The sequence below is a fragment of the Vipera ursinii genome (genome assembly GCF_947247035.1).
Source record: "Vipera ursinii genome assembly, chromosome: 3".
NCBI classification, from domain to species: Eukaryota; Metazoa; Chordata; class Lepidosauria; order Squamata; family Viperidae; genus Vipera; species Vipera ursinii.
Genome location: NC_139516.1, coordinates 31,285,142 through 31,311,412, shown reverse-complemented (window position 1 = coordinate 31,311,412; position 26,271 = coordinate 31,285,142). Strand labels below are relative to the sequence as shown.

The following is a 26,271-nucleotide window of genomic DNA, read 5'->3' as shown; positions in this document are numbered from 1 at the left end:
CCACAAACACGAAGCCGAACAAAAGCAGCACAACTCACCAGCTCAGGTCTGGAGCTGGCAGCTGAGACCAGCCCATCCACTCAGAACACCCCCCCACCCAATCAGAACACACCCACCATTCAAAACACACTCCCACCCAATCAGAACACACTTGGTCCCCTACCCAATCAGAGCACACCTCCACAGAACACACCCCCTCTGGCAGTTTAAAAAAGAGGAACAAACAGCCACATGCTTCTCCCAGAAGAAGGAAGCTAAAGCCTGATGATGACGGATGGGATTCCGTCGAAACGTTGCTCCTACACCTTTAGTTCTATGCGGGGAAAAACCCGAAAAACCAAGGATCCACATACAGGCACCCGTGAAAACCTCAGAAAACATATATATATACGCGGTTTTTTCCCGCGTAGAATTGAAGGTTTAGGAGCAACGTTTCGACGGAATCCCATCTGTCATCCTCAGGCTGGTGGCTTCAGCTTCCTTCTTCTGGGAGAAGCATGTGGTAGTGGCTGTTTGTTCCTCTTTTTTAAACTGCCAGAGGGGGTGTGTTCTGTGGGTGGAGGTGTGCTCTGATTGGGTGGGGGATTAGGTGTGTTCTGATTGGGTGGGAGTGTGTTTTGAATGGTGGGTGTGTTCTGATTGGGTGGGGGTGTGTTTTGAGTGGATGGGCTGGTCTCAGCTGCCAGCCTTAGACCTGAGCTGGTGAGTTGTGCTGCTTTTGTTCGGCTTCGTGTTTGTGGTGGTGCCATGTTTTTATAGTGGGTGTCAGTTTGCTTATTGTGTGGTTTGGAGGGGTTTAAAGTGGCTGATGTTGCAGCTGTAGTTAGGTTTCTGTTTTGTGGTTGTGCGTCGTTATCATTGTGGGTTCGGATTTGCTTTTTGAATGGTTGTGTGGTGGTGATGTCATGTGATGTTATCATGAGTTTGGGTCTGGTATCATTCTTGGTGGTTGGGACTCATCTGTCAATCAAGGAAGGTTTCCAAATGGCTGGTAGGCGAGAGGTATCATCTCGTTTGTTCATGCTGTGGGGGCGTTTTTCTATCTCAATGGCTTCTCTGATTATTCTGTTGTTAAAATGTTCAATTTTGGCGATAGTTTTGGTTTTTTTAAAATCAATTTCATGTCCCGTGGCTTCAAAGTGTTGGATCAGGGATGAAGTTTGTTCTCCCTTTCTGAGTGAGTTTTTGTGCTCTTCAATGCGTGCACTTATTCTTCTGTTGGTCTGTCCGATGTATGTGGTAGGACAGACACACACACACCAACAATGTCATTACAAACATTTTTATAAATTTATCCACAAATACTTTAAACAATGAAGTAGACATTTTATATCCGCAGCTTATACTACACTTGTTGTTGAACCATTTGCTATGCTTTTCACTTATTTGTAAGCATGCTTTACATCATCATAAATAGCTGATATCAAAAATTTGGTCTGTACATCCTTGCCCAGTATAAAGCTGGAACGCACTTCCAAACCCTAATTATTTCCATCTCTTGTACCTTTTTAATTAGAATCCTACCAGCATTGCCCAGCATACCTGAACTAACCACCAGTACGTTTTGTTTTCATTGTTGCTAATTCTCACTTTGTTATATAGAACATTTCTCCCCATAATCCATTCTTGATAAAGGTAGTTCTCAAATTACAACCACAATTGAGCCCAAAATTTATTTTGCTAAGCAAGACATTTTTTAAGTGAGTTTTGCCCCATTTTATGATCTTGCTTGCCTTAGTTGTTAAATGAATCACTGTACTTGTTAAATTAGTAACATGGTTGTTAAGTGAACCAGGGTTCTCCATTGCTTGTCAGAAGATTACAAAAGGTGATCACATTACCCTGGGACCAGTGGTGGGATTCAGCCAGTTTGCACTGGTTCGGTAGAACTGGTAGCTAATTTTTTGTTGACTTTGGCAAACCGGCTGAAGCCCTAGCCCTTTTTTTGCAAGGCCCAGAACAGACCGCTGGAAGTATGTGGGCACCACTTCCAGAAGTCCCTTCTGAGCCTCGGAGGCCTGGGGGAGGCCTCCCAGGCCCAGAATGGCCCACTTGAACTGCATGGACACCACTTTTGGAAGTTTGTTCTGAGCCTCAGAGGCCCAGGCCCAGAACGGACTTCCAGAAGCAGCATCCATGCAGAGAACTGGTTGTTCAGGTATTTGAATCCCACCACTGCCTGGGACACTGCAACTGTCATAAATATGAGTCAGTTGCCAAGCGTCCAAATTTTGATTACATGACCATGGGGATGCTTCTCAGGAATTGTATACATATACTGATATATTCATCTTTGACAAAGTGACTAAATTAGTAGACCAGCGAAATGCTGTGAACATAATATACTTAGAATTCAACATAGCCTTCGACAAAGTAGACCACAACCTTCTTCTTAGAAAACTAGAAAAAAATGGGATAGACAGAATCACTATCAGATGGACTTGTAACTGGCTGACAAACCATACTCAATGAGTAGTCCTTAATGGTACTACGTCTACATGGAGGGAAGTAAGCAGTGGGGTACCACAAGGTTCCATTTTAGGCCTAGTACAATATCTTCATAACTGACTTAGATGAGGGAATAGAAGGGGAACTTATCAAATTTGCAGATGACACTAAGCTGACAAGAATAGCCCATACCCTATGATAGGCTCAAGATCCAGATGGATCTTGATAAACTTGAACACTTGGCCCTATCTAACAAAATTTGATTTGATTTGTGCTTTAGATTATAAGCCGCCCTGAGTCTTCGGAGAAGGGTGGGATATAAATGGGATTTTAAAAAAATGAAATTCAATGTAGAGAAAAGTAAAGTCTTACACCTAGGCAAGAAAAAACAAAAGTACACATAGATTGGGTGAAACCATGCTTAATAGTAGTAACTGTGAGAAGATTTTCAAGTCTTAGTGAACAATCAATTAAATATGAGCCAACAGTGGGTAGCGACAACCAAGAAAGCCAATGCAACCCTAATTTGCATTAACAGAGAGATTCAATCAAGATCACATGAGGTACTAATACCACTCTATAAAACCTTAGTAAGATCACGCCTAGAATACTGCATCCAGTTTTGATATCCACACTATAAAAAAGATGATGAGACTCTAGAAAGAGTGTAGAGAAGAGTAAGAAAGATGATTAGGGTATTGGAGGCTAAAATATATGAAAAATGGTTACAGGAACTGGGCATGGCTAGTCTAGTGAAGAGAAGGATAAGGGGAGACGTGATAGCAGTGTTTCAATATTTGAGGGGCTGTCACACAGAGGAGAACTGTGAGAACAATCAACCAATGGAACAGCTTGCCTTCAGAAGTTGTGGGAGCATCATCACTGGAGACTGTCAAGAAGAGACTGGACTGCAATCTGTCAGAAATGGTGTAGGGTCTCCTGCCTGGGTAGGGATTGGACTACATGACCTGCAAGATCCCTTCAACTCTGTTATTCTAAATTGTTATTCATACACACAATATCCAATATTCATATCCAAGGTGAGACAGTAACTCCCAATTCTAGACATGGCTATTTAGTCAGGAAAGTGATCACCCATAAGAAACACTTTTCATTCTGCTTCGTTCAGCTCTCCATAGGCAACATTAATAAAAAGTCACTCAGTCACAGTAGCTTGTTCTTCTAGGGGCATCAGCAGTCTGTCAGCTCCAATCATTCATTGGGACCAATTTTATTATGTTAATATAACTGAATGCTCTTTAACTCTGGGACTGGCTACATCAACTCTGTCCTGGAGTTGGCATACACTTTTATTTGTTTTTCAAATGACCACTACTTGTTGCTAGACATTGAGGTTAACTTAATCACTTTTGTAAAAACTGCTTCAGGCCAGGATTAAGGAATCATTAAGGGGAAGCTATGCTACTGCTCTCTGGAGTGTGATGTTTCAGAAGATAAAGAACATTATATTGGAGTTGACACCATTGACAGAAAAATCCAGCTCTCAGGTATTCATGGAATATATACTGTTTTGAAAAACCCACATCACTATGAGCTATTAAATATATGCTGAATTTTTAGAGATGTCTATTTCTTTTTTGTATTCACCTGCAAAAGTACATTGCTCCTAGGTGCTGTTATGCCAGCTAAATTTAGATCTGTATTGTGACAGGCAGGTATATTTTTGCCTTATCATTTAGTTTCTCTCTAGTTCTTCTGTCATTCCTTTTCTCTGTTCCGCTCCCCCCCCCTTTTTTTTAACTTTTCTGAGGTCAGGATATCCTAGGGTGTTTCCATATGATTTTTAAACTGGGAGGGCATACAGTAGATGTATTATCTTTAACCTATAATCATCTTGTGTTTTTTTAAAAATCTTTCTTCTTATCACATATACATTCAAAAGCCACTAGTAAGAGAAAGATGTAATAGCTACAAAATTATTTGTGAGTGTAACCCTATAAATTGTCTCTCTGCTAAACAGAAATGATGCCTTTGCATAATGCTGTACGTGCTGTGGGAGGAGGGTGCAGTGGGTGGCAGATGACACAAGCTAAAGTTCAGATATTTTTAAAAAGCCCTGGATTGTATTAAGTTAAACTTTTTTTGAAATTCGTTATAGAATGTATAGCTTTCCCAATTCCAACTGGCAGGAAACTATGTTACCAAATTTTGGAAATCATGCGGATAAAATTTTGTGGTCCAATTGGTGTAGCTTCTGTGGCCCCCAAAAGGGAATGGGGAGCTGCATTTAACCAGAGGTTACAAGCTGCTTCTCCCTGGCCTGAAAATATTAGCTTTTAGTAGCTGTAAATTAGATCATCAACAACATTATGGTATGCAGAGCTCCTGTTTCTATTTCATCATCCACGAAACTCCATTTTCTTTCTTTTCCTATCTAGTTTTTTATTACAATTCCCATCAGTAGATTGGCATTACTGGTAATCATGTAGCAATAAAACAGGGCTTTTTATGAATCTCCTCTCTTTTTTTAGTACATCTTAAAGGATTCAGGTTCTTGCAAACCTGTTGGTATCTCTACCTTATGCATGGATAATGCTATCTATTCTTTCTATACTCAGATGATAGAATCTGCTATTCCTATAAGATATCAGGACTACATAATTTCACATCTCCTCATCTTATTCTATGCCACCCTGTCAATTATTTCAATATTAATTTCATAAGCTAATTCAAATCATACCTCTTGTAATTTCTTTCACATTACTTGGATTCTTTAAATTCTTTTTCTCAATAGGGACCTCATTAAAGTCTAGGTTTTTTAAAAAACAAAACCCTACAGTAATCATGAGAGATGAAAATGTTGAAAAGATAAAAAAAAAGATGGTGCTATAGAGCTATCTAAAAACAATGTAATTTACGCCTGAGACACAGGAAAGTAGCTGTTCCTTCAAAAGACTTCCATGCTAATTGTTGAATGATTGAAGTAGAAAGTGATTATTTGCTAAATTGACATGCCAGGGTCTGCCTGTTCTTGGAGTAAATGTTTGAAATCCCTTGATTGCAACCTCCCTTGTATTGCTGGCTAGGGATGATAGGACTTCCACAGCACAAGAGTGCTTGAATTCTTAATTCAGGCTGAATCCAGACATGACATACATTGTTCATTTCTGAAATAACAGAATTACATTTTTCAAATGGCAATTGTTAAAGAGCTTTCATATTTTACCAACATTCTGCAAGACCAAAAAAGTACCTGTAAGCATTGTAATAGCTTTTGATCATTTATTTTCCACATTTTACATCTTTTAATATCTAAATGTTGCTCCCCAAAACATGAATGGTGTATAAAACCATATATGGTGTTGTTGTTGTTGTTTGTTGTTGTTAGCTGCGAAGTCATGTCCGACCCATCACAACCCTATGGACAACATTCCTCCAGGGCTTCCTGTCCTCTACCATCTTCTGGAGTCCCTTTAAGCTCACGCCTACTGCTTCAGTGACTCCATCCAGCCACCTCATTCTCTGTCGTCCCCTTCTTCTCTTGCCCTCAATCTTTCCCAGCATTAGGCTCTTCTCCAATGAGTCCTTCCTTCTCATCAGGTGGCCAAAGTATTTGAGTTTCAACTTCAGGATCTGGCCTTCTAAAGAGCAGTCAGGGTTGATCTCTTCTAGGACTGACCTGTTTGATTGCCTTGCAGTCCAAGGGACTCGCAGGAGTCTTCTCCAGCACCATAATTCAAAGGCCTCAATTCTTTGGCGCTCAGCCTTTCTTATGGTCCAACTTTCACTGCCATACATTGCAACTGGGAAGACCATAGCCTTGACTATACACACTTTTGTTGACAGGGTGATATCTCTGCTTTTTAATGTGCTGTCTAGATTTGCCATGGCTTTCCTCCCGAGGAGCAAGCGTCTTTTAATTTCTTGGCTACAGTCCCCATCTGCAGTGATCTTGGAGCCCAGGAAAATAAAATCTGTCACTACCTCCATTTCTGGTAGAGGACAGGAAGGCCTGGAGGAATGTTGTCCATAGGGTTGCGATGGGTCGGACACAACTTCGCAGCTAACAACAACAACCTCCATTTCTTCCCCATCTATTTGCCAGGAATTGAGAGGGCCGGATGCCATGATCTTGGTTTTCTTAATGTTAAGTTTCAACCCAACTTTTGCACTCTCCTTCTTCACCCGCAACAAGAGGCTCTTTAGTTCTTCTTCACTTTCTGCCATTAGAGTGGTATCATCTGCATATCTTAGGTTGTTGATATTTCTTCCGGCAATCTTAATTCCAACTTTTGATTCATCTAGCCCTGCCTTTCTCATGATGTGCTCTGCATATAAGTTAAATAGGCAAGGCGACAGTATACAGCCTTGCCGGACTCCTTTCCCAATTTTGAACCAATCAGTGGTTCCGTGTCCAGTTCTCACTGTTGCTTCTTGACCCACATATAGGTTTCTCAAGAGACAAATAAGATGGTCTGGTATGCCCATCTCTTTAAGAACTTGCCACAGTTTGTTATGATCCACACAATCAAAGGCTTTAGCATAGTCAATGAAGCAGAAGTAGATGTTTTTCTGGAACTCTCTAGCTTTCTCCATGATCCAGCATATGTTGACAATTTGATCTCTAGTTCCTCTGCCTCTTCGAAATCCTACCTGTACTTCTGGTAGTTCTCAATCCACATACTGCTGGAGTCTAGCTTGTAGGATTTTAAGCATAACTTTACTAGCATGAGAAATGAGTGCAATGGTGCGATAGTTTGAACATTCTTTGGCACTGCCTTTCTTTGGAATTGGAATGTAAACTGATCTTTTCCAATCCTGTGGCCACTGTTGAGTTTTCCAAATTTACTGGCAAATTGAGTGTAGCACTTTTACTGCATCATCTTTTAAGATTTTGAATAGCTCAGCTGGAATACTGTCACCTCCATTAGCTTTGTTGTTGCTCAGTTTTTCTAAGGCCCACTTCACTTCACATTCTAGGATGTCTGGCTCGAGGTCAGTGACCACCTCATTGTGATTATCAGGTATGTTAAGCTCATTCTTGTATAGTTCTTCTGTGTAATTTTGCCACCTCTTCTTAATCTCTTCTGCCTCTGTTAGGTCCCTGCCATTTTGGTCCTTTATCATACCCATTTTTGCATGAAACGTTCCCTTCATCTCTCCAATTTTCTTGAAAAGATCTCTGGTCCTCCCTATTCTATTGTTTTCTTCTATTTCTTTGCACTGTTCATTTAAGAAGGCATTCTTATCTCTTCTAGCTATTCTCTAGAATTCTGCATTCAATTGGGCGTATCTTTCTTTTTCTCCCTTGCCTTTCACTTCCCTCCTTTCCTCAGCTATTTGCAAAGCTTCCTCAGACAGCCATTTTGCTTTCTTGCATTTCTTTTTCTTTGGGATGGTTTTGGTTGCTACCTGTTCTACAATGTTGTGAACCTCTGTCCATAGTTCTTCAGGCACTCTGTCTATCAGATTTAATTCCTTAAATCTATTTGTCACCTCTACTGTATATTCAACAGGGATATAATTTAATTTATACCTGAGTGGCCTAGTGTTTTCCCCTTCCTTCTTCAGTTTAAGCCTAAACTTTGCAATGAGAAGCTCATGGTCTGAGCCACAGTCAGCTCCTGGTCTTGTTTTTACTGACTGTATAGAGCTTCTCCATCTTTGGCTGCAGAGCATATAGTCAATCTGATTTCTATGTTGACCGTCTGGTGATGTCCATGTGTAGAGCCGTCTCTTGGGTTGTTGGAAAAGAGTGTTTGCTATGACCATTGTATTCTCTTGACAAAATTCTATCAGCCTGTGCCCTGCTTCATTTTGTACTCCAAGGCCAAACTTGCCTGTTATTCCGGTTATCTTCTGGCTTCCTACTTTAGCATTCCAATCCCCCATGATGATAAGGACATCATTTTTTGGTGTTAGTTCTATAGGTGCTGTAGGGCTTTATAGAACCGGTCAATTTTATCCTCTTCAGCACTGGTGGTTGGGGCATAGACTTGGACTACTGTGATACTGAATGGTTTGCCTTGGATTCAAACTGAGATCATTCTGTCATTTTTTAGGATTGTATCCCAGTATTGCTTTTCCTACTCTTTTATTGACTATGAAGGCTACTCCATTTCTTCTGAGGGATTCTTGCCCACAGTAGTATACCTGATGGTCATCTGAATTAAATTCACCCATTCCTGTCCATTTTACTTCACTGATACCTAAGATGTCGAAGTTCAGTCTTGTCATCTCTTGTTTGACCATGTCCAGCTTTCCTTGATTCATGGATCTTACATTCCAGGTTCCTATGGAGAAAAAATCTTTACAGCATCGGACTTTCCTTTCACCACCAGACACATCCACAGCTGAGCGTCCTTTCGGCTTTGGCCCAGTCGCTTCATTCTTTCTGGCGCTACTAGTACTAGCCCTCTGCTCTTCCCCAGTAGCATATTGGATGCCTTCCGACCTGAGGGGCTCATCTTCCAGTGTCATATCTTTTTTCCTTTTGGTACTGTCCATGGGGTTTTCATGGCAAAGATACTGGAGTGGGTTGCCATTTCCTTCTCCAGTGGATCACGTTTTGTCAGAACTCTCTGCTATGACCTTTCCGTCTTGGGTGGCCCTGCACGGCATAGCTCATAGCTTCATTGAATTATGCAAGCCCCTTCGCCATGACAAGGCAGTAATCCATGAAGGGGATATATGGTATAACCTCCACCTAATGTTTCATTTTCTTCAAAAACAACAAGAAAAGCAAAATAATGCCTCAAACATCACTATAAGTTGTATTTAAGGCCACTTGTTTAAGTATACTGCAATACCATCTTAAGAGAGGCATTCCTTTAAGTGAGAAACCATGTCTACAGTTTACATGAATCAACCAATCATTGAAATTCCACTACATTAGAACTATACAATTAGCTTATGAACATATATTTAGTTGAAGAAAAGTGCTGCAATGTTTTCTAGAATTGACTCCTTTATAGGCTGACAAAAATTGAACTGCTCTAATTCTTGTGATCATCTGGATTTTTGCAGTCCTACCACTTAATAAAGAGAAAAGTCACTGAGGGACATTTCAGCCTTAAAGTTACAAGTTGAAATTAAGTTCCTAAACAAAGGAAACCTGCTGCCAGCCAGTATAGAATAGACAAGAATGGATTGGTCTTTCAGTGCTACTAGTCCTAACGGCTTAAGATGACCTCTGGAATGAGAGACATGTTGCTGGGAATATGAATATACGAAGGAGAATTCTAATGTCTTGGTTTCCTACAGATGACCATCTGGCTGGCCATGCAGTTGCAGGACTATATTAGCCTGATCCAATATGGTTTTCCTTACTTGACATTGACTTGGGATGGGCAGTGTTTACTAATTTTTATTTGCCTGCTGATTTGTAGTATGATTCACTGTGAAAGGATAAATAAATTTTCTGGTGTGAATTGAATAAAGGCAACTCAGAAAAGTTGCCAAAAGCAGAATTTCCCTTCCAGGCTTAAATTGCAAGCATTTATGTTTGTAGGTGTTAGTTATATGGTTGTTCAGAAGTACTAGCAATTTTTGTTCCCAAGGCTGTAACTACTAGCCACTGATTCCAAATGTTTGCAATGTATAGACACCAAAGTTACACAGGTCAGTTCTGTGGATAGGCTTTCCATAAAAACAGATACCTAAGAGACAAAACTGCTTGTTGTTACTTTATAGAACCCAGTAAGGTTCATATCAAGGAGAGAGATGGCTGAATTCACACTGGATCTGAGAATTTCCCTGAAACTTATATGAAAATATATCTGGAGACAGCAGCACACCCTAGGACAGCTTTATATTAAGTCTGCAGGATTTAATTATTGAGGTTTCACCCAATGATATTTTGATAAGTGATAAAATAAAAATATCTTTTAAGTTGTGCAGCCCTAAAAATCCAATGAATAAATAAATGTGAGAGGGGAAGGGGGGAAATTCTTTAGATATTCAAAACAGTCTTTTGTATTCTAGTCAGGCTGTAATTTTTCAGATCTTTGAATCTGAGACACCTCTGATTTTGCTAATTATAAAAAAAAATCTTTGCAGACAGAAGGCTTTGAAAGCTTTTTAAAAAATCTGCAACCGATCAGATCAGAGACAACAAAAATGTGCAGTTGCAGCTTGAGAATTTTTGTAAAAATAAGGGAATAAAATGGAATAAAATATTTAAGGTTATCTTAAACTAGTTTTTCTCAACCTTGGCAACTTGCAGAATTCCCCAAAGTGCATAAGCAGCTGGGGAATTCTAGGAGCTGAAGACCACATGTCTTAAAGTGGCCAACGCTGAGAAACATTGCCCTAAAGTAAACCAACGTGTGCTCTCCAGCTTTGTTGGATTAAATCCCCATCATTCCCAACAATTTTATTACAGGTCATGAGAAGGAGTGGGAGTAGAGCAAGCATCTATCTCACCCATGCAAAAAAGAGTGAAAAGGCATGGATTTTCACTTTGTTTCCTTACTAAGAAATGGGGAAATTGCCATATCATTAAACTAATGTATAAATTGGCTATCAACTGCTACACTAGTATGAGATGTAAATTTGGTACAACAACTGCTTTTGTTTTGAAATGATGATGGTTGGTAATATGTTGCTGTTGTTAGCTGCGAAGTTGTGTCTGACCCATCGCAACCCTATGGACAACATTCCTCCAGGCCTTCCTGTCCTCTACCATCTTCTGGAGTCCATTTAAGCTCACGCCTACTGCTTCAGTGACTCCATCCAGCCACCTCATTCTCTGTCGTCCCTTCTTCTATTGCCCTCAATCTTTCCCAGCATTAGGCTCTTCTCCAGTGAGTCCTTCCTTCTCATCAGGTGTCCAAAGTATTTGAGTTTTAGCTTCAGGATCTGGCCTTCTAAAGAGCAGTCAGGGTTGATCTCCTCTAGGACTGACCGGTTTGGTAATATATAGTACAATCATAAATGAACCAAACCAAACAAACAGCAGAGGGGGGAAAAAGAAAAGAGAGGATACAAGGCAAGGCAATGCCCTTCTTGAGAGTTTGACTGTTTCTTTATTAATTATGTAAATAATTTTTTCTCCCTCCAAAAGTGACTACTGTTTTGCTGCCTTGGGCATCATACTTCCCTTTTCTTCCTTTATTGATGATGATCACCTGCTTTTCATTTATGCAGTAAAGGTTTGCTGTCTCCCAATGTGAGGCATACAGTTGGGTACCTTTTGCAGAGGTACAGATTACTGCAAGAAGTGATTTATCTGAGCACTTCTTATTTACCACTTTGCAGGCATGTGAATGCATTGCACTGACATGAATATTGCCTGCTCACTTGATTATGGCTCAGAAACCAGAGCCTGTGGTTTCTGATGGAAGCCTATGTGAAACTCTAAAGCAGAGGTGTCAAACTCAATTTCATTGAGGGCCACATCAGTATTGCAGTTACCCTTGAGGGGACGGGTGGGTGTGGCCAGGGTGGGTGTGGCCTACTGGGTGGGCATGGCTGGAGTGTGTGTGACCTACTGGGTGGGCATGGCCAGCTCTACATTGTTCGCGTCAATGGTGCCTATGGGGGCCCGGGCAGGAGTGGGACAAATCTGAGGGTCTCTGGCAGAAGGAGATGGGACTGGGGCAAGTGCCAAGCATGGTCCACTGGAGGAGCCTCACTGTTCCTCTCAGGCCATGCGGGGGGAGAGGCTGCATGGTGGTGCGGAGGTCAAATGCCCAGCCTAGCCCTCAAGCACCTGCAGCACTAAGCTCACCCCCACTTCCCCAAGGGGGTGCCCAGCTGCTGTGCTTGCTCTCCTTAGCCAGGTTGCTTATGATGGGTATGAGGGCAATGTCAAGAGGGAGGCCCACTTCCTCTCCATGTGAGGAGACCTGGCTTTGTAGCCAAAGCTTCATTAGCAATAGGATGGGAGACCACCCAGGTTAGGCCAGGAGGAGGGGGCAAGGGGATGGTGAAAGGGCAGCAGGGAAGGACTAAGGCAGGACTTCCCTCAGACCCTCCCTCTCCTTCCTTCCTTCCTTCCTTCCTTCCTTCCTTCCTTCCTTCCTTCCTTCCTTCCTTCCTTCCTTCCTTCCTAAGAACAGACTGATGGGAAAATATTTGAGATGAGGGAGGGAGAAAAACAGGCAAGAAATGCAGCTGGGGAAGTGTCATCCTTCACGAGGAATGAAGAAATGCACCATCGCCTGGAAGTGGCCAGCACATGGCCCTCTCCTCACAGTGCCGGGAGGCTGAGCCGGGTGGTACAAATCTGAAGAGAAGCACAACGCTGCCCAGCCCCTAGCCTGCCCGAAGTAGGCAGGGCCATGTGCTGGCCACTTCCAGGCGATGGTGCATTTCTTCATTCCTCACAAAGGATATCTCCCTAGCATGCACCCAGGGGGCGGGGCCAATGCGGCAGGGGCCGGTCCCTCGCTGTTTCCAGATGGCCTTGTGGAGCTAAGACTGAATGTATTTCAGCATAGATGACCACCACAAAATTGTAGATTGGCTCCTGATGGCCTGGGCCAGAGCCAAGGCAGTGGGGGCCGTTCCCTCACTGTTTCCAGGATGGCTTCGCAGGCCACATAAAACCACTTCGCAGGCCGGATCTGGCCCCCCAGGCCTTGTGTTTGACATGTCTGCTCTAAAGTATTTTTTTTAACTCTCCTAAACATTGGTTAAAATAAATGCTGCCTTTGTTTTAAATGCAGATGCATTCACAGTACTAGAATGACTTGGTAAAGCAGTGCTGTTTTCTTAGTAAACATATCAATATGAAAATTGGTACATTTATCAAGGCTAATATGAGAGAAGTTTCATGTGAACTATGTGAAATAGCAGACAATGAAATGGATTCCTTGTTTAAGTTATAAAATGGAAAGAGGAAGATATAGTGTAAGGGACATTTGTGGAGGTTAGAGTGTACTAGAAATTTTTAAGCAGAAAATGCATAATCACTTATCAGGAATGTTGTATCAAAGCTACAGGCATTCAATTGCATTGGATTATAAGACTGGTCTAGATAATGTGTATGTCTTCTAATGATATGGTTTTTTTATGACAGACAACAAGTTGTGATCATTTACAATCCAGTCATATAACTCATCTATTTTTATTTGTGGTAGCTTCAGTCCTCATTTATTCAATATGTATACATGATTGGCTTCTGGCATCTAATGTATCAGCAGGTGCCAAAAGCTGAGATATTGAGCAGAGATCAGTCAAAATGCAGTATATCAATTACAGTAGTTATAAGATTCAGTTGGCCTTTGAATATTATCTAGACTATCATCTTACTTTATATACCGCCCTTTTCCCAAAGGACTCAGGGAGGTTTACAGGGCAAATTAAAACAGTGCAATGTACAAATTTAAATAAAATTAAATTAATAGCCCCAAAACAGTTTAAAATTTAAAATTTAAAACCTTAAAACCCCTCAGTCCAGGCCGGCTAAGGCAAATAGCCACGTTTTTAGATCCTGGCGAAACGAGCGAAGGTCGGGGGCGATCCAGAGATCCACAGGCAGCTGATTCCATAGGGCAGGCGCACCCACCGAGAACGCTCTCCCCCTGGGGATCACCCGCCGGCACTCCCTGACCGGCAGGACCCTGAGGAGGCCCTCCCTGTGGGAACACACAGGACGATGGGAAGTGGATGCTGGCAGCAGGTTCTCCCTAAGATAATCTGGACCCATGCCATTTAGGGCTTTATAGGTCATCACCAGCATTTTGAATCTCACCCGGAGGGCAACTGGAAGCCAATGCAGCTCGCGGAGAAGAGGCGTTACATGGGAGTATTGGGAGACCCCCATCACAACATACTCTAATTTGCCCACAGACTGCCAAGTACAATAATTGTATAGCTATATCTTCCCCTCTTTGGATACAGAATATGACAGTTGCAGTTGGCTCTGGATCCTTAGGATATGTGCACTATAGTTCCTTAAAAGTAACTGCACATGGCACATCTTCAAAAAGAAGAAGTGAATTGCAGAAAACCATCACAATTGCAACCAAACAGTCAGTTTGGTGTAGTGGTTAAGGCACCAGCTAGAAAGTGGAAGACCGTGAGGTCAAATCCTACCTTAGCCAAGAGAACTAGATGATTTTGGGCCAATCACTCTCTCTCAGTCCAAGTCACCTCACAAGGTTGTTATTGTGGGAAAAATAGAAGGAAGAAGATATTTTGGATATGTTTGCTACCTTGAATGATTTGTAAAAATAATAAAGCAAGGATACAAATAAAAAAAGAAACCTAATTTTCACATCTGAATTGTAGTTTATGCAAAGAGCCTTTACTTGTTCAAACAAGGAAACTCCACAAGGAGTTTTATACTAAAAAAGTATAAATCATGCAACGGGCCCTCTGCATGTAAAACATTTATACTGTATATTGTAATATACAAGCTGCAGTCAATTTGCTTTCCTCCAGGGCTGAAGCCCAGTAGTGGGCCGTGAGCTGTTTGCAACCGGGCTGTGGAAATGGCAGGTGAGTGTGTGCACCTGAGCATTCCCACATGCATGAACAGAGGGTGAACTTGTGCATGTGTGCTCCATTTGTGTGAGTGGTGGGTGGGAATGCACGCCGTTCATGCAAATGGAGCTGTGCATGCATGCACTTGCCAGCCACTTGCGCAGAATGATCCCCTCGCCACACACACACACACACACACACACACACACACACACACACACACACACACAGACACCAGGAACTCTGCTCCAGGGGACCCAAGTTATAATTGTAACTTCCAGAATTTCCATTCCCATACTTGTTGAGAATTCTGATAGCAAGTTAAAGTTAAACCATGGTGTATCTATAGAGTTTGGGATGGAAGATGAGACTCTGTTCCTTTCCCCCCTCCTGTCCATTAAACATACTCAGTCATTTGAGGAGGATTTGCATACAGGCTACCTAGATGAACACCTGCATTGCTAATTGTTACATATAATCAACCAACAGAAGATCATATTATTTTCTATTTGGCCTTACAAACATAAGATGTTGCTTAATGCAGGCCTTTGATCTATGTGGCTGAGTATTGTTGACTTTATACTGACTGACAATAGGTTTCCAAAATTTCAGATTGAAGTTTTATTCTGAGAAATGTCAAAAAATCTTCTGGGTATACCTGGCAACATCATATTTAAGAGATAAAATTCAGAATACATTGCCAAAATCAAATTGAAATAAAACAACAGAAAAATTGTCCAGAAAAGAATAAAGAGACTAGATATTATACATAGATGGTGAAACAAGACATACTGTAATAAAACAATCACCACTGAGGAGGATCCAAATACAATTTTAAAAACCCAGCTCTTAGGATGGGTTAATTTGCCTTCTGTCTTTTGATCTTCCAGATAAATGTTTTTAAATTTCTCAATTATTGTCTATAATAAAGATAAATATATATTGTTGGAAAGCCTAGTGGCTAGGCAATTGTGAATTAGACAGTTCTTAATTCAGGTCTTCCTTCTGCTGTGAACTCAGTAGATGTTTTACGCAATCCATTTTATCTTAAAAATCCTCATATGCGATATGGGACATACTGAAGTTGATTAGATCATTTGTTATGCTATAGCTGTGATAGGTAAAATTAAATTGCTTGCATATCCCATAGATAATTTACATATTATTTTAATGTGCCCTTGGACAAAAATAGCAAATCTGATTTTGATTCATGGAATTCAGGCATACTGCTGTGAAGTTAACAGGCTATTTTACTTATGATCAGCCTGGACTATTCTTAAAGCAGCATTAATTTCCAGGTCCACCTTCCTTAAAATCAGTAGTGCTTCTGTTTTCACATAAAGCAGCCATACAAATTTTTTAGACAAAATGTATTACAGGTTTACTGAATTATTAAATCGTACCATTATAAATCTGATGGAAAGAGAAGGTCATTGAGCATAAACCTGAGTGTAACAAAAGCAGTTTCTTTAGCATATTTTGATGAATGTATACTGTATTTTGAAATTGAAAAAAGACAGGATGAAATAAGACTACACCAACTAAAATACAATGAAAACATTGTGTGAAACATGAAATGCAAAATCATCCAGCTCATCATAAAATGCTTGCATTTCTGCTAACTACATTCCATTGTTTGCTTAAGGATTTTTCTAGCGACTGAAATCAAACCAGGGAAAAAATTCTATCCACAAAATTTATGTCCTCTTTCCTTTTTGTGAATGGTAGATGCTTTTTACAATTTCAAACAGGTATCTTTGCAACCCTTCTTGGAATGTAAATGATTAAGCCAAGAACTTTTTGCATGAAAAATCTGTGATCTGCTATAAAACTATGACTGTTTCCAAGAAGGGATTTGGTTAAGTACACATTCATTTTTAAAGCTTCTAGATTATCCATCCCATTACTTACCCTGAATGATGTCTGTCAATATCACTGAACAGTTTCCACAGTTCCTCAGAGCTGAGGATGCCATCAGCACAACAATTCTTAAACTCTTCAAATGACAGCTTCCCGTCATCTACATTTAAATAAAGACATGGAATAATTATATTTTTCTGAAAAGAGAACAGGATGACCTTTCTATCTAGTATGCTATATATGGATTAATACAATATATACCATATCAGGAGAATATTATGAAATCCAGATCAGGTAAGAATTGATAAGCCTCTATTTAGCAACAATGATTGGGGCAAAGTATCTTCCCCTCAGTGTGACTGAGGGGTCTCACGTCAAACTGTAGATCACATCATGACCAGCTGTAAACTGAGGGCATAGACCAGTCCAGTATCTGATTTCTTTTAATACAGGTACTCCTCAACCTACGACCACAGTTGAGCCCAAAATTTCTCTTGTTAAGTGAGTTTTGCCCCATTTTAGAATAGAATAGAGCTGTAAGGGACCTTGGAAGTCTTCTAGTCCAGCCCCCCGCTTAAGCAGGAGAACCTACAAGTGACTGTCTAGCCTCTTCTTAAAAATCTCCAGTGATGGAGTGCCTTTTATGACCTTTCTTGTCACAGTTGTCAAGTGAATCACTGCAGTTGTTAATTTAGTAACTCAGTTGTTAAGTGAATCTGGTTTCCCCATTGACTTTGCTTGTCAGAAAGCCACAAAAGGAGCTCAAACGACCCCAGGACACTATGATAGTCATAAATATGAGATATTTGCCCACCATCCAAATTTTGATCACATGACCATGGGGATGCTGTAACAGTCATAGGTGCGAAAAAGGATCATAATTCATGATATTTTTTCAGGTTTGGGGGGTTGTCTTTATATTTTTTAAAAATATAAAACCTGGAAAAAATCATTAAAACCATTTATAAAATTAAAACTATTAGCTACACAAACATAAAACATTTAAAATAAATATTGTAAATAATCTGTGGTAAATTACATTTACAAGTGCATCAACATCAGATCCATATCAGTATTCAGTTTTAACATTCAACACAATAACCTTGAGTAAATTGTGAGGGAAAAAAAGATGAAGGCTTCCCTGTCCTGTCATGTCCAACTCTAGAATGTAGTGGTCATCTCCATGTCTTGGCCAAGGGAGCCAGTGTTGTCCGAAGACATTTTCCGTGGTCATGTGGCTATGTAACAAAGGTGTACAGAATGCTGTTACCTTCCCACCAAAGTGGCACTTTCGAACTGCTAGGTGGGCAGGTGCAAAAATAAAATATAAAATGTATAAAATCAGTGTAAACACTACTTTTTAAAAATCCATCTTGGTGACAGAGCTGATTACAGTACAGCCAGAGGTGTCTATAGAGAGGCAGGTTGGAGCGAATGTTGATATGCACATCATGATATCATCATGTGACTTATGTACTTGCGATCAGACATCATGTCACATGTACTAAGTGTTGTTATTTGCATTATGATGTCATGCTGTAGTATCCTTTTGAGGTCTTTATACTTGTTACTGATTTTCTTGAGTTTTGTCTGCTTTCTTCTTAAGATGGACCTTCCAGTTAATAAACAAAGAGGTCCAAAGTATAGGATCATAAAGCTTAGTTAAAATTCACTCCTGAACATATTAAATAAGGTTGGTCTCAGTTTTCCATTTAAAAATTTGGAAAATCATGACAAATGTTGTGTGAAACAAAATAGAAAAGAAGCCTTGCAAAGTACATTTAAAATGAAGCAAACATGAATTGTGAAATAGATTTCATCAAAACTAACTTTGAATAAAACAACATATAAGTCATAAAGTTCTGAGCAATTTCTTGAGAGTGAGAGGGATTGAAATATAGGGAATCTAAAGTATAGAGAAGAAACCTAATGCCAACAGAAGATAAATGGAATGAGTGGATAGATTGACATAGAAAGAATGATTGACAGACAAGACAACATATTCTTATGAATAAGGATATGATATGAGCAAGCATAATCATGATAAGCAGAGGACAAATGCATGAAAAAAAATCTAGGAATTAAAAATCCACCATGGGTTGCAAAATAGGCTGCTAAGGCTAGAGGTATGTTACATCATCCCATAGGCTGGAGTTTATTATTAACAAATTTAGGCAGCATTGAAACTTAGTTTTCATATATATGACAACCTTAACAGAAAATTTTGGAAGCTGTGAGGTTACTATAGGATGTAAATCTGGGATCTGAAAAAAAGAATATTCAGATCCCCATAAAACTATGACCATTTGTTTAATGACTGTTCAAAGTTATGATAGCACTGAAAAAAGTGACTTATGACTGGTCCTCACACTGATCCATATGGTCATGTGATCAAAATTCAAGTGTTTGGTCTTTACAACAATTGTAACATCCCAGGCTCATGTGGTTATCATTTATGACCTTCCAGAGGGATTCCAACAAGCAAAGTCAATGGGGGAAGCCTGATTTGCTTAATAACCACATGATTCAATTAAAAACCACGGCAACAAGATCACAAACTTGGTCATGCAGCCACTTAATGACTGCATTGCTTAGTGATGAAAGTTGCATTCCCAACTGTGATCGTAAATCAAGCACTACCTGTTATTACATTTTTGGATCATTTTCAGCCAGTTACTGTCTCAGCCTAATCTTGTGGTGAGAGAAAATTGGGGTATGAGGGAGAATTGTATGTGTCAACTTGAGTTTCTCAGAGGAGAGTTGGAGTAGAATTTTTTTCCCCAATTCTGTTTTTAAAAGGATATTCTAGAAAAGCCAGGATTCTATTAGATGTCTTGATTGCTCATCTCTAGCCTTTGAAATAGGAAAGGCTGTTTAGTGGAGTCCCTGAGGCTCTCTGAGTTTAATTGTTTGCTTGCTGATATTTCGTTACTTAGCCTCACCAACACACACACCCCACCCCCACCAATACTGGCAGAGCATGTTACTTGTAGAAATAAGGGGCAAACTGAGCACTCATAGCACTTGTTGGGTAATAAAACTTTTGCAAGCAAATAACCAAGCTCAGAGAGCACAAATACTTCACAGTTCAAACCTGAGCTACATATATTCTATTCAAAAGATTGTATAAACAAGTAGCATTGCTTAAAAAACAGTCATGTACTCATTCACTTACCATTCTTGTCAGCTCTTCGAAAAATCTGAAAAGAAAAACATGTTTTCAAAACAAGCTTTGTATATGCATATCACTATGTGCATGTATGTGAATCAAAACCCACCCATATTCAAGATACAAAAGCATCTGCAGAGTAAACCAATCCCATTGATGTGTACAGAACATATAAAGCCAGGACACTATGTGTTCTTTTAAAAGAAGACAGTCCCCTACTTAAACCTGCTCTCTAGATTAAGGACTGTCTAATCCAAGTCAAGTTTAGAGGTAGGATCTTGAAGCTGCCCACCAGTGCTTAGCACCAAGTTACCCAACTGAACACACATACCATCTCATCACAGTCTTTCCTCTGGGCGTGTATGTGAATAATTCTGAATCTGATACCTCCATGAAAAGAAATGGAGCACTATTTGTATGCACACAATCCTAGATGTACATCAAAGGTCTCATACTTTTATTACATTTCATTTAATACATAACAGTTTTAAATTTGTACTCAAAATTTCAAAGTAATTAAAATGAAAATGTAAATGAAGACAAATAGATTTTTTTAAAAAACTAAAATAAAATGATAGCATATTATTACTCTATACAGTCATTAAGATTAGTTGGTAGTAAAAGAAATACTGAACATAGAAAAAATGCTTTTGTCATCTCTTGTAATCCATGGATTACTGCAATTCATTTTATACTGGTCAGCCCTTGATACCATTTGTAATCTACTCTCGTTTAACCTACTTCATCCACTTAAAAAAAATGCTTTCTTTTTTCCCCCAGAGAACTTTATTGAATTAAAAAAAATACAAAAGAAAAAAAAATTCAGTCAAAAAACAGTTTGCATTTCCTTTGTTCTTTTAACAGTTCCTTGCTATCTTTGGTTACATTCTTTGCAGCAATCTTTTTTTCTGTATAAGTATTATACAATACCTTTCTCTCTTTTTCATTTTTAGAGCAGTCGCTTTCTTACATGCATTATCCAGAGCCATTTCAGTGTTCTACAAAAATCAGATTTCATACTTTCCATGAGTGCAGCTCTGCACACTTCTGTGCATAATTCTTTCAATTTGGTACAGTTTCCCTAACCTCTTTCCATATATCCACTTTCCATTCATTCTGTTGAGTAATTAATCTATTTTTTATGCTGTTCCTATTTTCTATTTCAGTGGTGGCTATATTTTACTCTAATTTCTTCTAGTTTCTTCCTTCCTTCTACATCACTGCTGCCCAGATCCATTCTTTCTATTACCCAAACATGATTTGCCCCACGTTCAAAGCTCTCTGTACTCAAGTTTTGCTTCCTTTAATGTTTGCACTTATGAATAAATTAATACTGCAATTATATATTTGAAACAGTCCTTTTTCTAAGCAAATGCTTACCAAACAATTACTGTTCTTATTCATTCTTGGGCCTCCAAATGGCCCAAATATTTTTTTTCAATATTCTCTCATCTTGATCCATCTATATCATTTAACAGAATATTCTTTCTCCCTCTCTGGAGCCCATATATTCAGTAAATTGCACATTTTTTTCTTCAAAACTCACATCTGGTTCTTTTATTATTATTATTCACCGGAATATATCATGCAGGTATCATTAACTTCTGGATCCTACTTTCATATACGCTTACAATAGACTAGAGGACATCATCCACAGGTACACGGAGCATATAGACCAGAATTCCATAAGCATGCAATATTTAGATTTTCATGATCATTTTTAAAATGGAAATAATAGTGGGTCCTTGATGCTCTCTGAGCTTAGTTGTTTTCTTGCAAATATTTCATTACCCAAACAAGTTAATATTATCAGTATCTTGGACATATCTTTTTCTTCCTCAAAACAATTAAACAAACAAAACAGTCCAGTGGTCTTTTGAAGAAAAAAGCACCTTTCAGACAACTATGACCTGGATGGCTGAGAATCTCCAGAGACATTATCAGTGCTAGTAAGGAGTGGGGTTTGCTCTCAGTTTATATTCCAGCGTGTTGCCCTGTCAGTGTTGGTGGGGTTGGTCTTAAGAGATTCTTTGGTTGGGCTGTTTACTGTTGGCTTGTTTGGCCATTCCTTGATTGGGGTATTGTTTACTTCTTGATTATTGGTCTGATGTTAATCTTGGAGTTAATCTATATTAATCTGGGTGGAAAGGTGTTTTTGGTTTTTTCTTCTCTTTTTCAACCCTGAGCTACAAATAGCCCCTTTTATTGGAATGAATGGCTACTGCTGAATAATATATGAATATGGAAATCTTAAGGGGGAAGGGGAAGCAAATAATCCTTTCCTCTCCTGCTTATCATTATAGACCACAGGAAGGAGAAAAAGTTAATTTTTCCATCCCTGCCAACCAAATAAGATTTTGTGTGTTTTATTCAATATGTATACTATCTTACTCCAACCAAACCTGGGGGGGAGCACACAACAATATATAATATAAACACAGCATTAACTCAAACAGTACAAAAAAACCCTTCAAAATAATCATGATGGCAATTCAATAACAAAGCAAACATAAAATGTAATAAATGGTGTGGGTGTGGGTGTCTCATCTACTCTACCCCAAGAGCTGGGCAAAGAGCTAACTCTTTAAGGAATATCATCAGGGTGGGAGCTATGTGAATCTTGGGACACCTCATTCCAGAAGGCACGTACCTGCTTGAAATAGGCCAATTGAGTAGGGCTTATCTCCCTATGGAGCAAAGCATCATCAGCAAGCCAAAAGAATGATTTGTTCATGTCAATGGACCAGTGTTAACTTTCTCCAATATTAGATCATGTCATGAGTGCCCTGAGACTAAAACCAGATGTAACATGCAGCCACTGGTATACAATGGCCAATGGATGACTGAGACAGACCAGGGTTGCCATGGAGGCCATGACCTCCTAAGTTTCTTTGAATTCAGTATCACCAGTGACAAATTGAAGTCTATAAGCACCAGAATGAGAATTCAAAGTGTTCCCAAAATTCTACCTCCCTTCACTCAATTCTATAACATGACTGTTTCTGATACAGAGGAACAATAGATACACATGAAGCAGCCTTGGCTTCCTTAAGATTGATTTGTTCATTTATTTTTGAGACATATTTTCACAATGAATGCAAAATGAAAATGAAAAAGCTCATCATTGAATATCTTCTGTTTTGGCATCTCTGAGTTATAGGGTCAGAGCAATTACAAATTTTGCCACTGAAACAAAACATTTCTGTGTAATCACTAGTGTTGCTGTAAGAAATTAATTAATCTAGTTGTTTTACTAATATGAGGTTATGGGTACCTGTGGGAGTAGACTGTAAATCATGCAACAATGTTATCATAGTATTAAAACATAATTGTGCATTTTTGAAATGTCAATTAGAAAGAGTTCAGAAAGTTCTACATTTAATTAAAAAATTATCAGTTGAGTCAAAATTTTTCTCACCACAGAAAGAACTTCCTAATGTTCTTCCCCCAACACTGTTTTTCCCCCCAGAATACTTTCTTCTTGAGAAATATTGTGGTACACAATATTTCCTTGTTACCTGACCTCACAAGATCACAGTCTTTCATTCGACCCATCCCTATGTTTAACATTGTTTCTTCAGGTGCGATTCCTGCTGGATTTGATTGAGTGGGTAAACACAGATACATACACAAAAAAGCTTTATTAGAAAGGGAAAATAGAATCACTGCACAAAGGCTGTCATTTGATACCAGGAATGTATCAAAAAGAAATGAAAATGTTTTCTTTCATAAAAGAAGTGATGAGTTTCAGTCTGGCCCTCATTGGAAATAACTAAAAGGGACAAATAAGATAGTGTTAAGACAACAACTCACATCATGGGCATTAATGTGCTGACTAAGGTATTGGAGAATGGTTGCAATGCATCTGGAGAATAGCAGGAAGTGAATGGATTGCATGACACACACATCATACTATAATGGCCTTCCAGAGAATCATAAATCAGTTGATGTAAACTTTTGTGTTCAACAGAAGAGGAACTACCTGTAACTCTGTTTAAGTGTTAGCTCCTCATAAATTATTGCCTAGTTTTCCCCCTCAAGCTATATAAGATAAATTTTTTGGGCCTGAGGTTAGACTGGAATGTATATGCTGTAAATACACTTGTCAGAAATTGGAGATTTCAAAGCAGCATTTTCTTCATCATATTTTAACAATAGAGAGAGAGAGAGAGAGAGAGAGAGAGAGAGAGAGAGAGAGAGAGAGAGAGAGAGAGAGAGAGAGAGAGAGAGCGCCCAGGGCAGTCTCTTGCTGCAAAGCTAATCCAAGTTTGATTACTGCCTGAGACAAAGCACAAGCTGGCACATGCTTTCAGTCCATCTGCAAAGTTTTCCCTAACTGGAAGGAGAATTTTCAACACTGATGATAACTACCGTAGTTTCCGGCATATAAGACGACTTTTTAACCCATGAAAATCTTCTCAAAAGTCAGGGGTCGTCTTATACGCCGGGTGCTGAAACTTTAGGGACAGGGCTGGCTGGAAAACCTGGAGCGGATCTTCCATTTAGTCTGTGCAGGGAGAGCAGGACCAATTGGAGTAGAAGCTGCAGTCTGTGATTTTTTACAGGCTGGGGTCTGGGCATCTTTCCTTCTAAAGTTGAAGAGCAGCTGTAGGCAGGTGGGGAATGCAAGAGCAACTTGAAAGGCAGGTGGGGAATGCCGTAGCCAGCTCTAAGGACACATTTGACTCAGGAACTGGGCGGGCTGGCTGGAAAACCTGGAGTGGATCTCCCATTTGGTCTTTTTTTTTAAAATCCCATTTATATCCCGTCCTTCTCCGAAGACTCAGGGCGGCTTACAATTTAAAGCACAAATCAATGTGCTTAGCAATAGCCTTCATTCTATGTATATGCCTGCTTATTAGAGCTTTCACACACCCCCACAAGCAGCATTATTACAAAGTCAGCTTATTGCCCTCAACAATCTGGGTCCTCATTTTACCTACCTCGGAAGGATGGAAGGCTGACTCAACCTTGAGCCTGGTGGGATGAGAACCTGCACTAATTGCAGGCAGCTGGTGTTACTTAAGGCTCTGCACAGGGAAAGCTTTCGAGTGAATTAGGAAAAATGAAAAAGTGAATTAGGAAAATAGGAAATGGTTGCTGGAATTGGGTATGTGTAGTTTAACGAAGAGAAGGGTGAGGGGTGACACGATAGCAGTGATCCAATATCTCAGGGGCTGCCACAAAGCAGAGGGAGCCAAGCTATTCTCCAAAGCACCTGAAAGCAGGACAAGAAGCAATGGATGGAAACTAGTCAAGGAGAGAAGCAACCTAGAACTAAGGAGAAACTTCCTGACAGTTAGAACAATTAACCAGTGGAACAACCTGCCTCCAGAAGTGGTGAATGCTCCAACACTGGAAGTTTTTAAGAAGAGACTGGACAGCCATTTGTCTGAAATGGTATAGGGTTTCCTGCCTGAGCAGGGGGTTGGACTAGATGACCTCCAAGGTCCCTTCCAAATTATTATTATTATTATTATTATTATTATTATTATTATTATTATTATTATTATTATTATTAATCCACTTGCACTGTTTTATGTTTACATGTTTGATGACAAACAGCCTTATGTTTATAAGTGACATTTTTCCTACTAAGTACCTGCATGTCATAAGCATTTGAATTAAAATTACCATATTAAAATCAAATCTGATGTTTTTTAATTTTTATTTGGTGTGCATTGGAAGAGGGGTAGTCTTATATGGCGAGTATAGCCCAAACCCTATAATTTAACAGGAAATGTAGGGGGTCATCTTACACGCCCAGTCGTCTTATACGCCGGAAAATACAGTAGGCTTGTTGCCAAACAAAGGAAGGACAAGAAAAAGTACCCAAAGGCACACTAGGTCTATTTTGAGACAACATAAAGCTTATTGTGAAATAGAGGGTATAGAAAGGGTCTTGGATGACAGAAGAAACAGGTACTACCAAGGCAACAGTCAGATAAGAGAGGCTTGAGTTAAAACCAAGCAATGTCTCAGACAAGTCTTTATCTAGTTCACTTGAAGAGAAGATGAGGGAAAGGAGAAGCACATTCAGACATGCAGGAGTCTGTAACTATAGTTAGTTTAATAAAAATAGCCCTGGTCTTTACAGCAGACTCATATTCTGGTCTATCTTCATGGGTTGACAGGTACCCAGCCAGTTATAGGCCAAGAGAATATTCATATAGTTTGGGTTTGCCTTCTACTGTCATAAATTTACAAGATTCCCAACATGATTTTTGAGCGACTATGATTGTCGGAAATTAATAAGCTCTTCTTGCTTCTACCCTTGGCATCTGGAATTTATCAAGGCAGCAAGAATTCTGCATACTTTGAGCATGAAGAATTATCACAGAATATTGGAAGGATATTTTGATATGTACTTTTTTATCAATCTTTGAATTAGTTCATTTTTG

At 39.5% G+C, this 26,271-nt stretch overlaps 1 protein-coding gene across 1 annotated transcript in view; it reads right to left on the bottom strand.

The window, feature by feature from the left end:
- The window catches only part of NECAB3 (N-terminal EF-hand calcium binding protein 3), a gene marked incomplete at both ends in the record, with an annotated part of 113,918 nt that overhangs the window by 51,923 nt on the left and 35,724 nt on the right, over positions 1-26,271 (bottom strand). The window contains 2 exons of the mRNA XM_083358247.1: positions 16,753-16,861; positions 19,877-19,901. Of these exons, the coding sequence (XP_083214373.1) occupies positions 16,753-16,861; positions 19,877-19,901 (134 nt within the window). The remainder of the gene's footprint in view (positions 1-16,752; positions 16,862-19,876; positions 19,902-26,271) is intronic.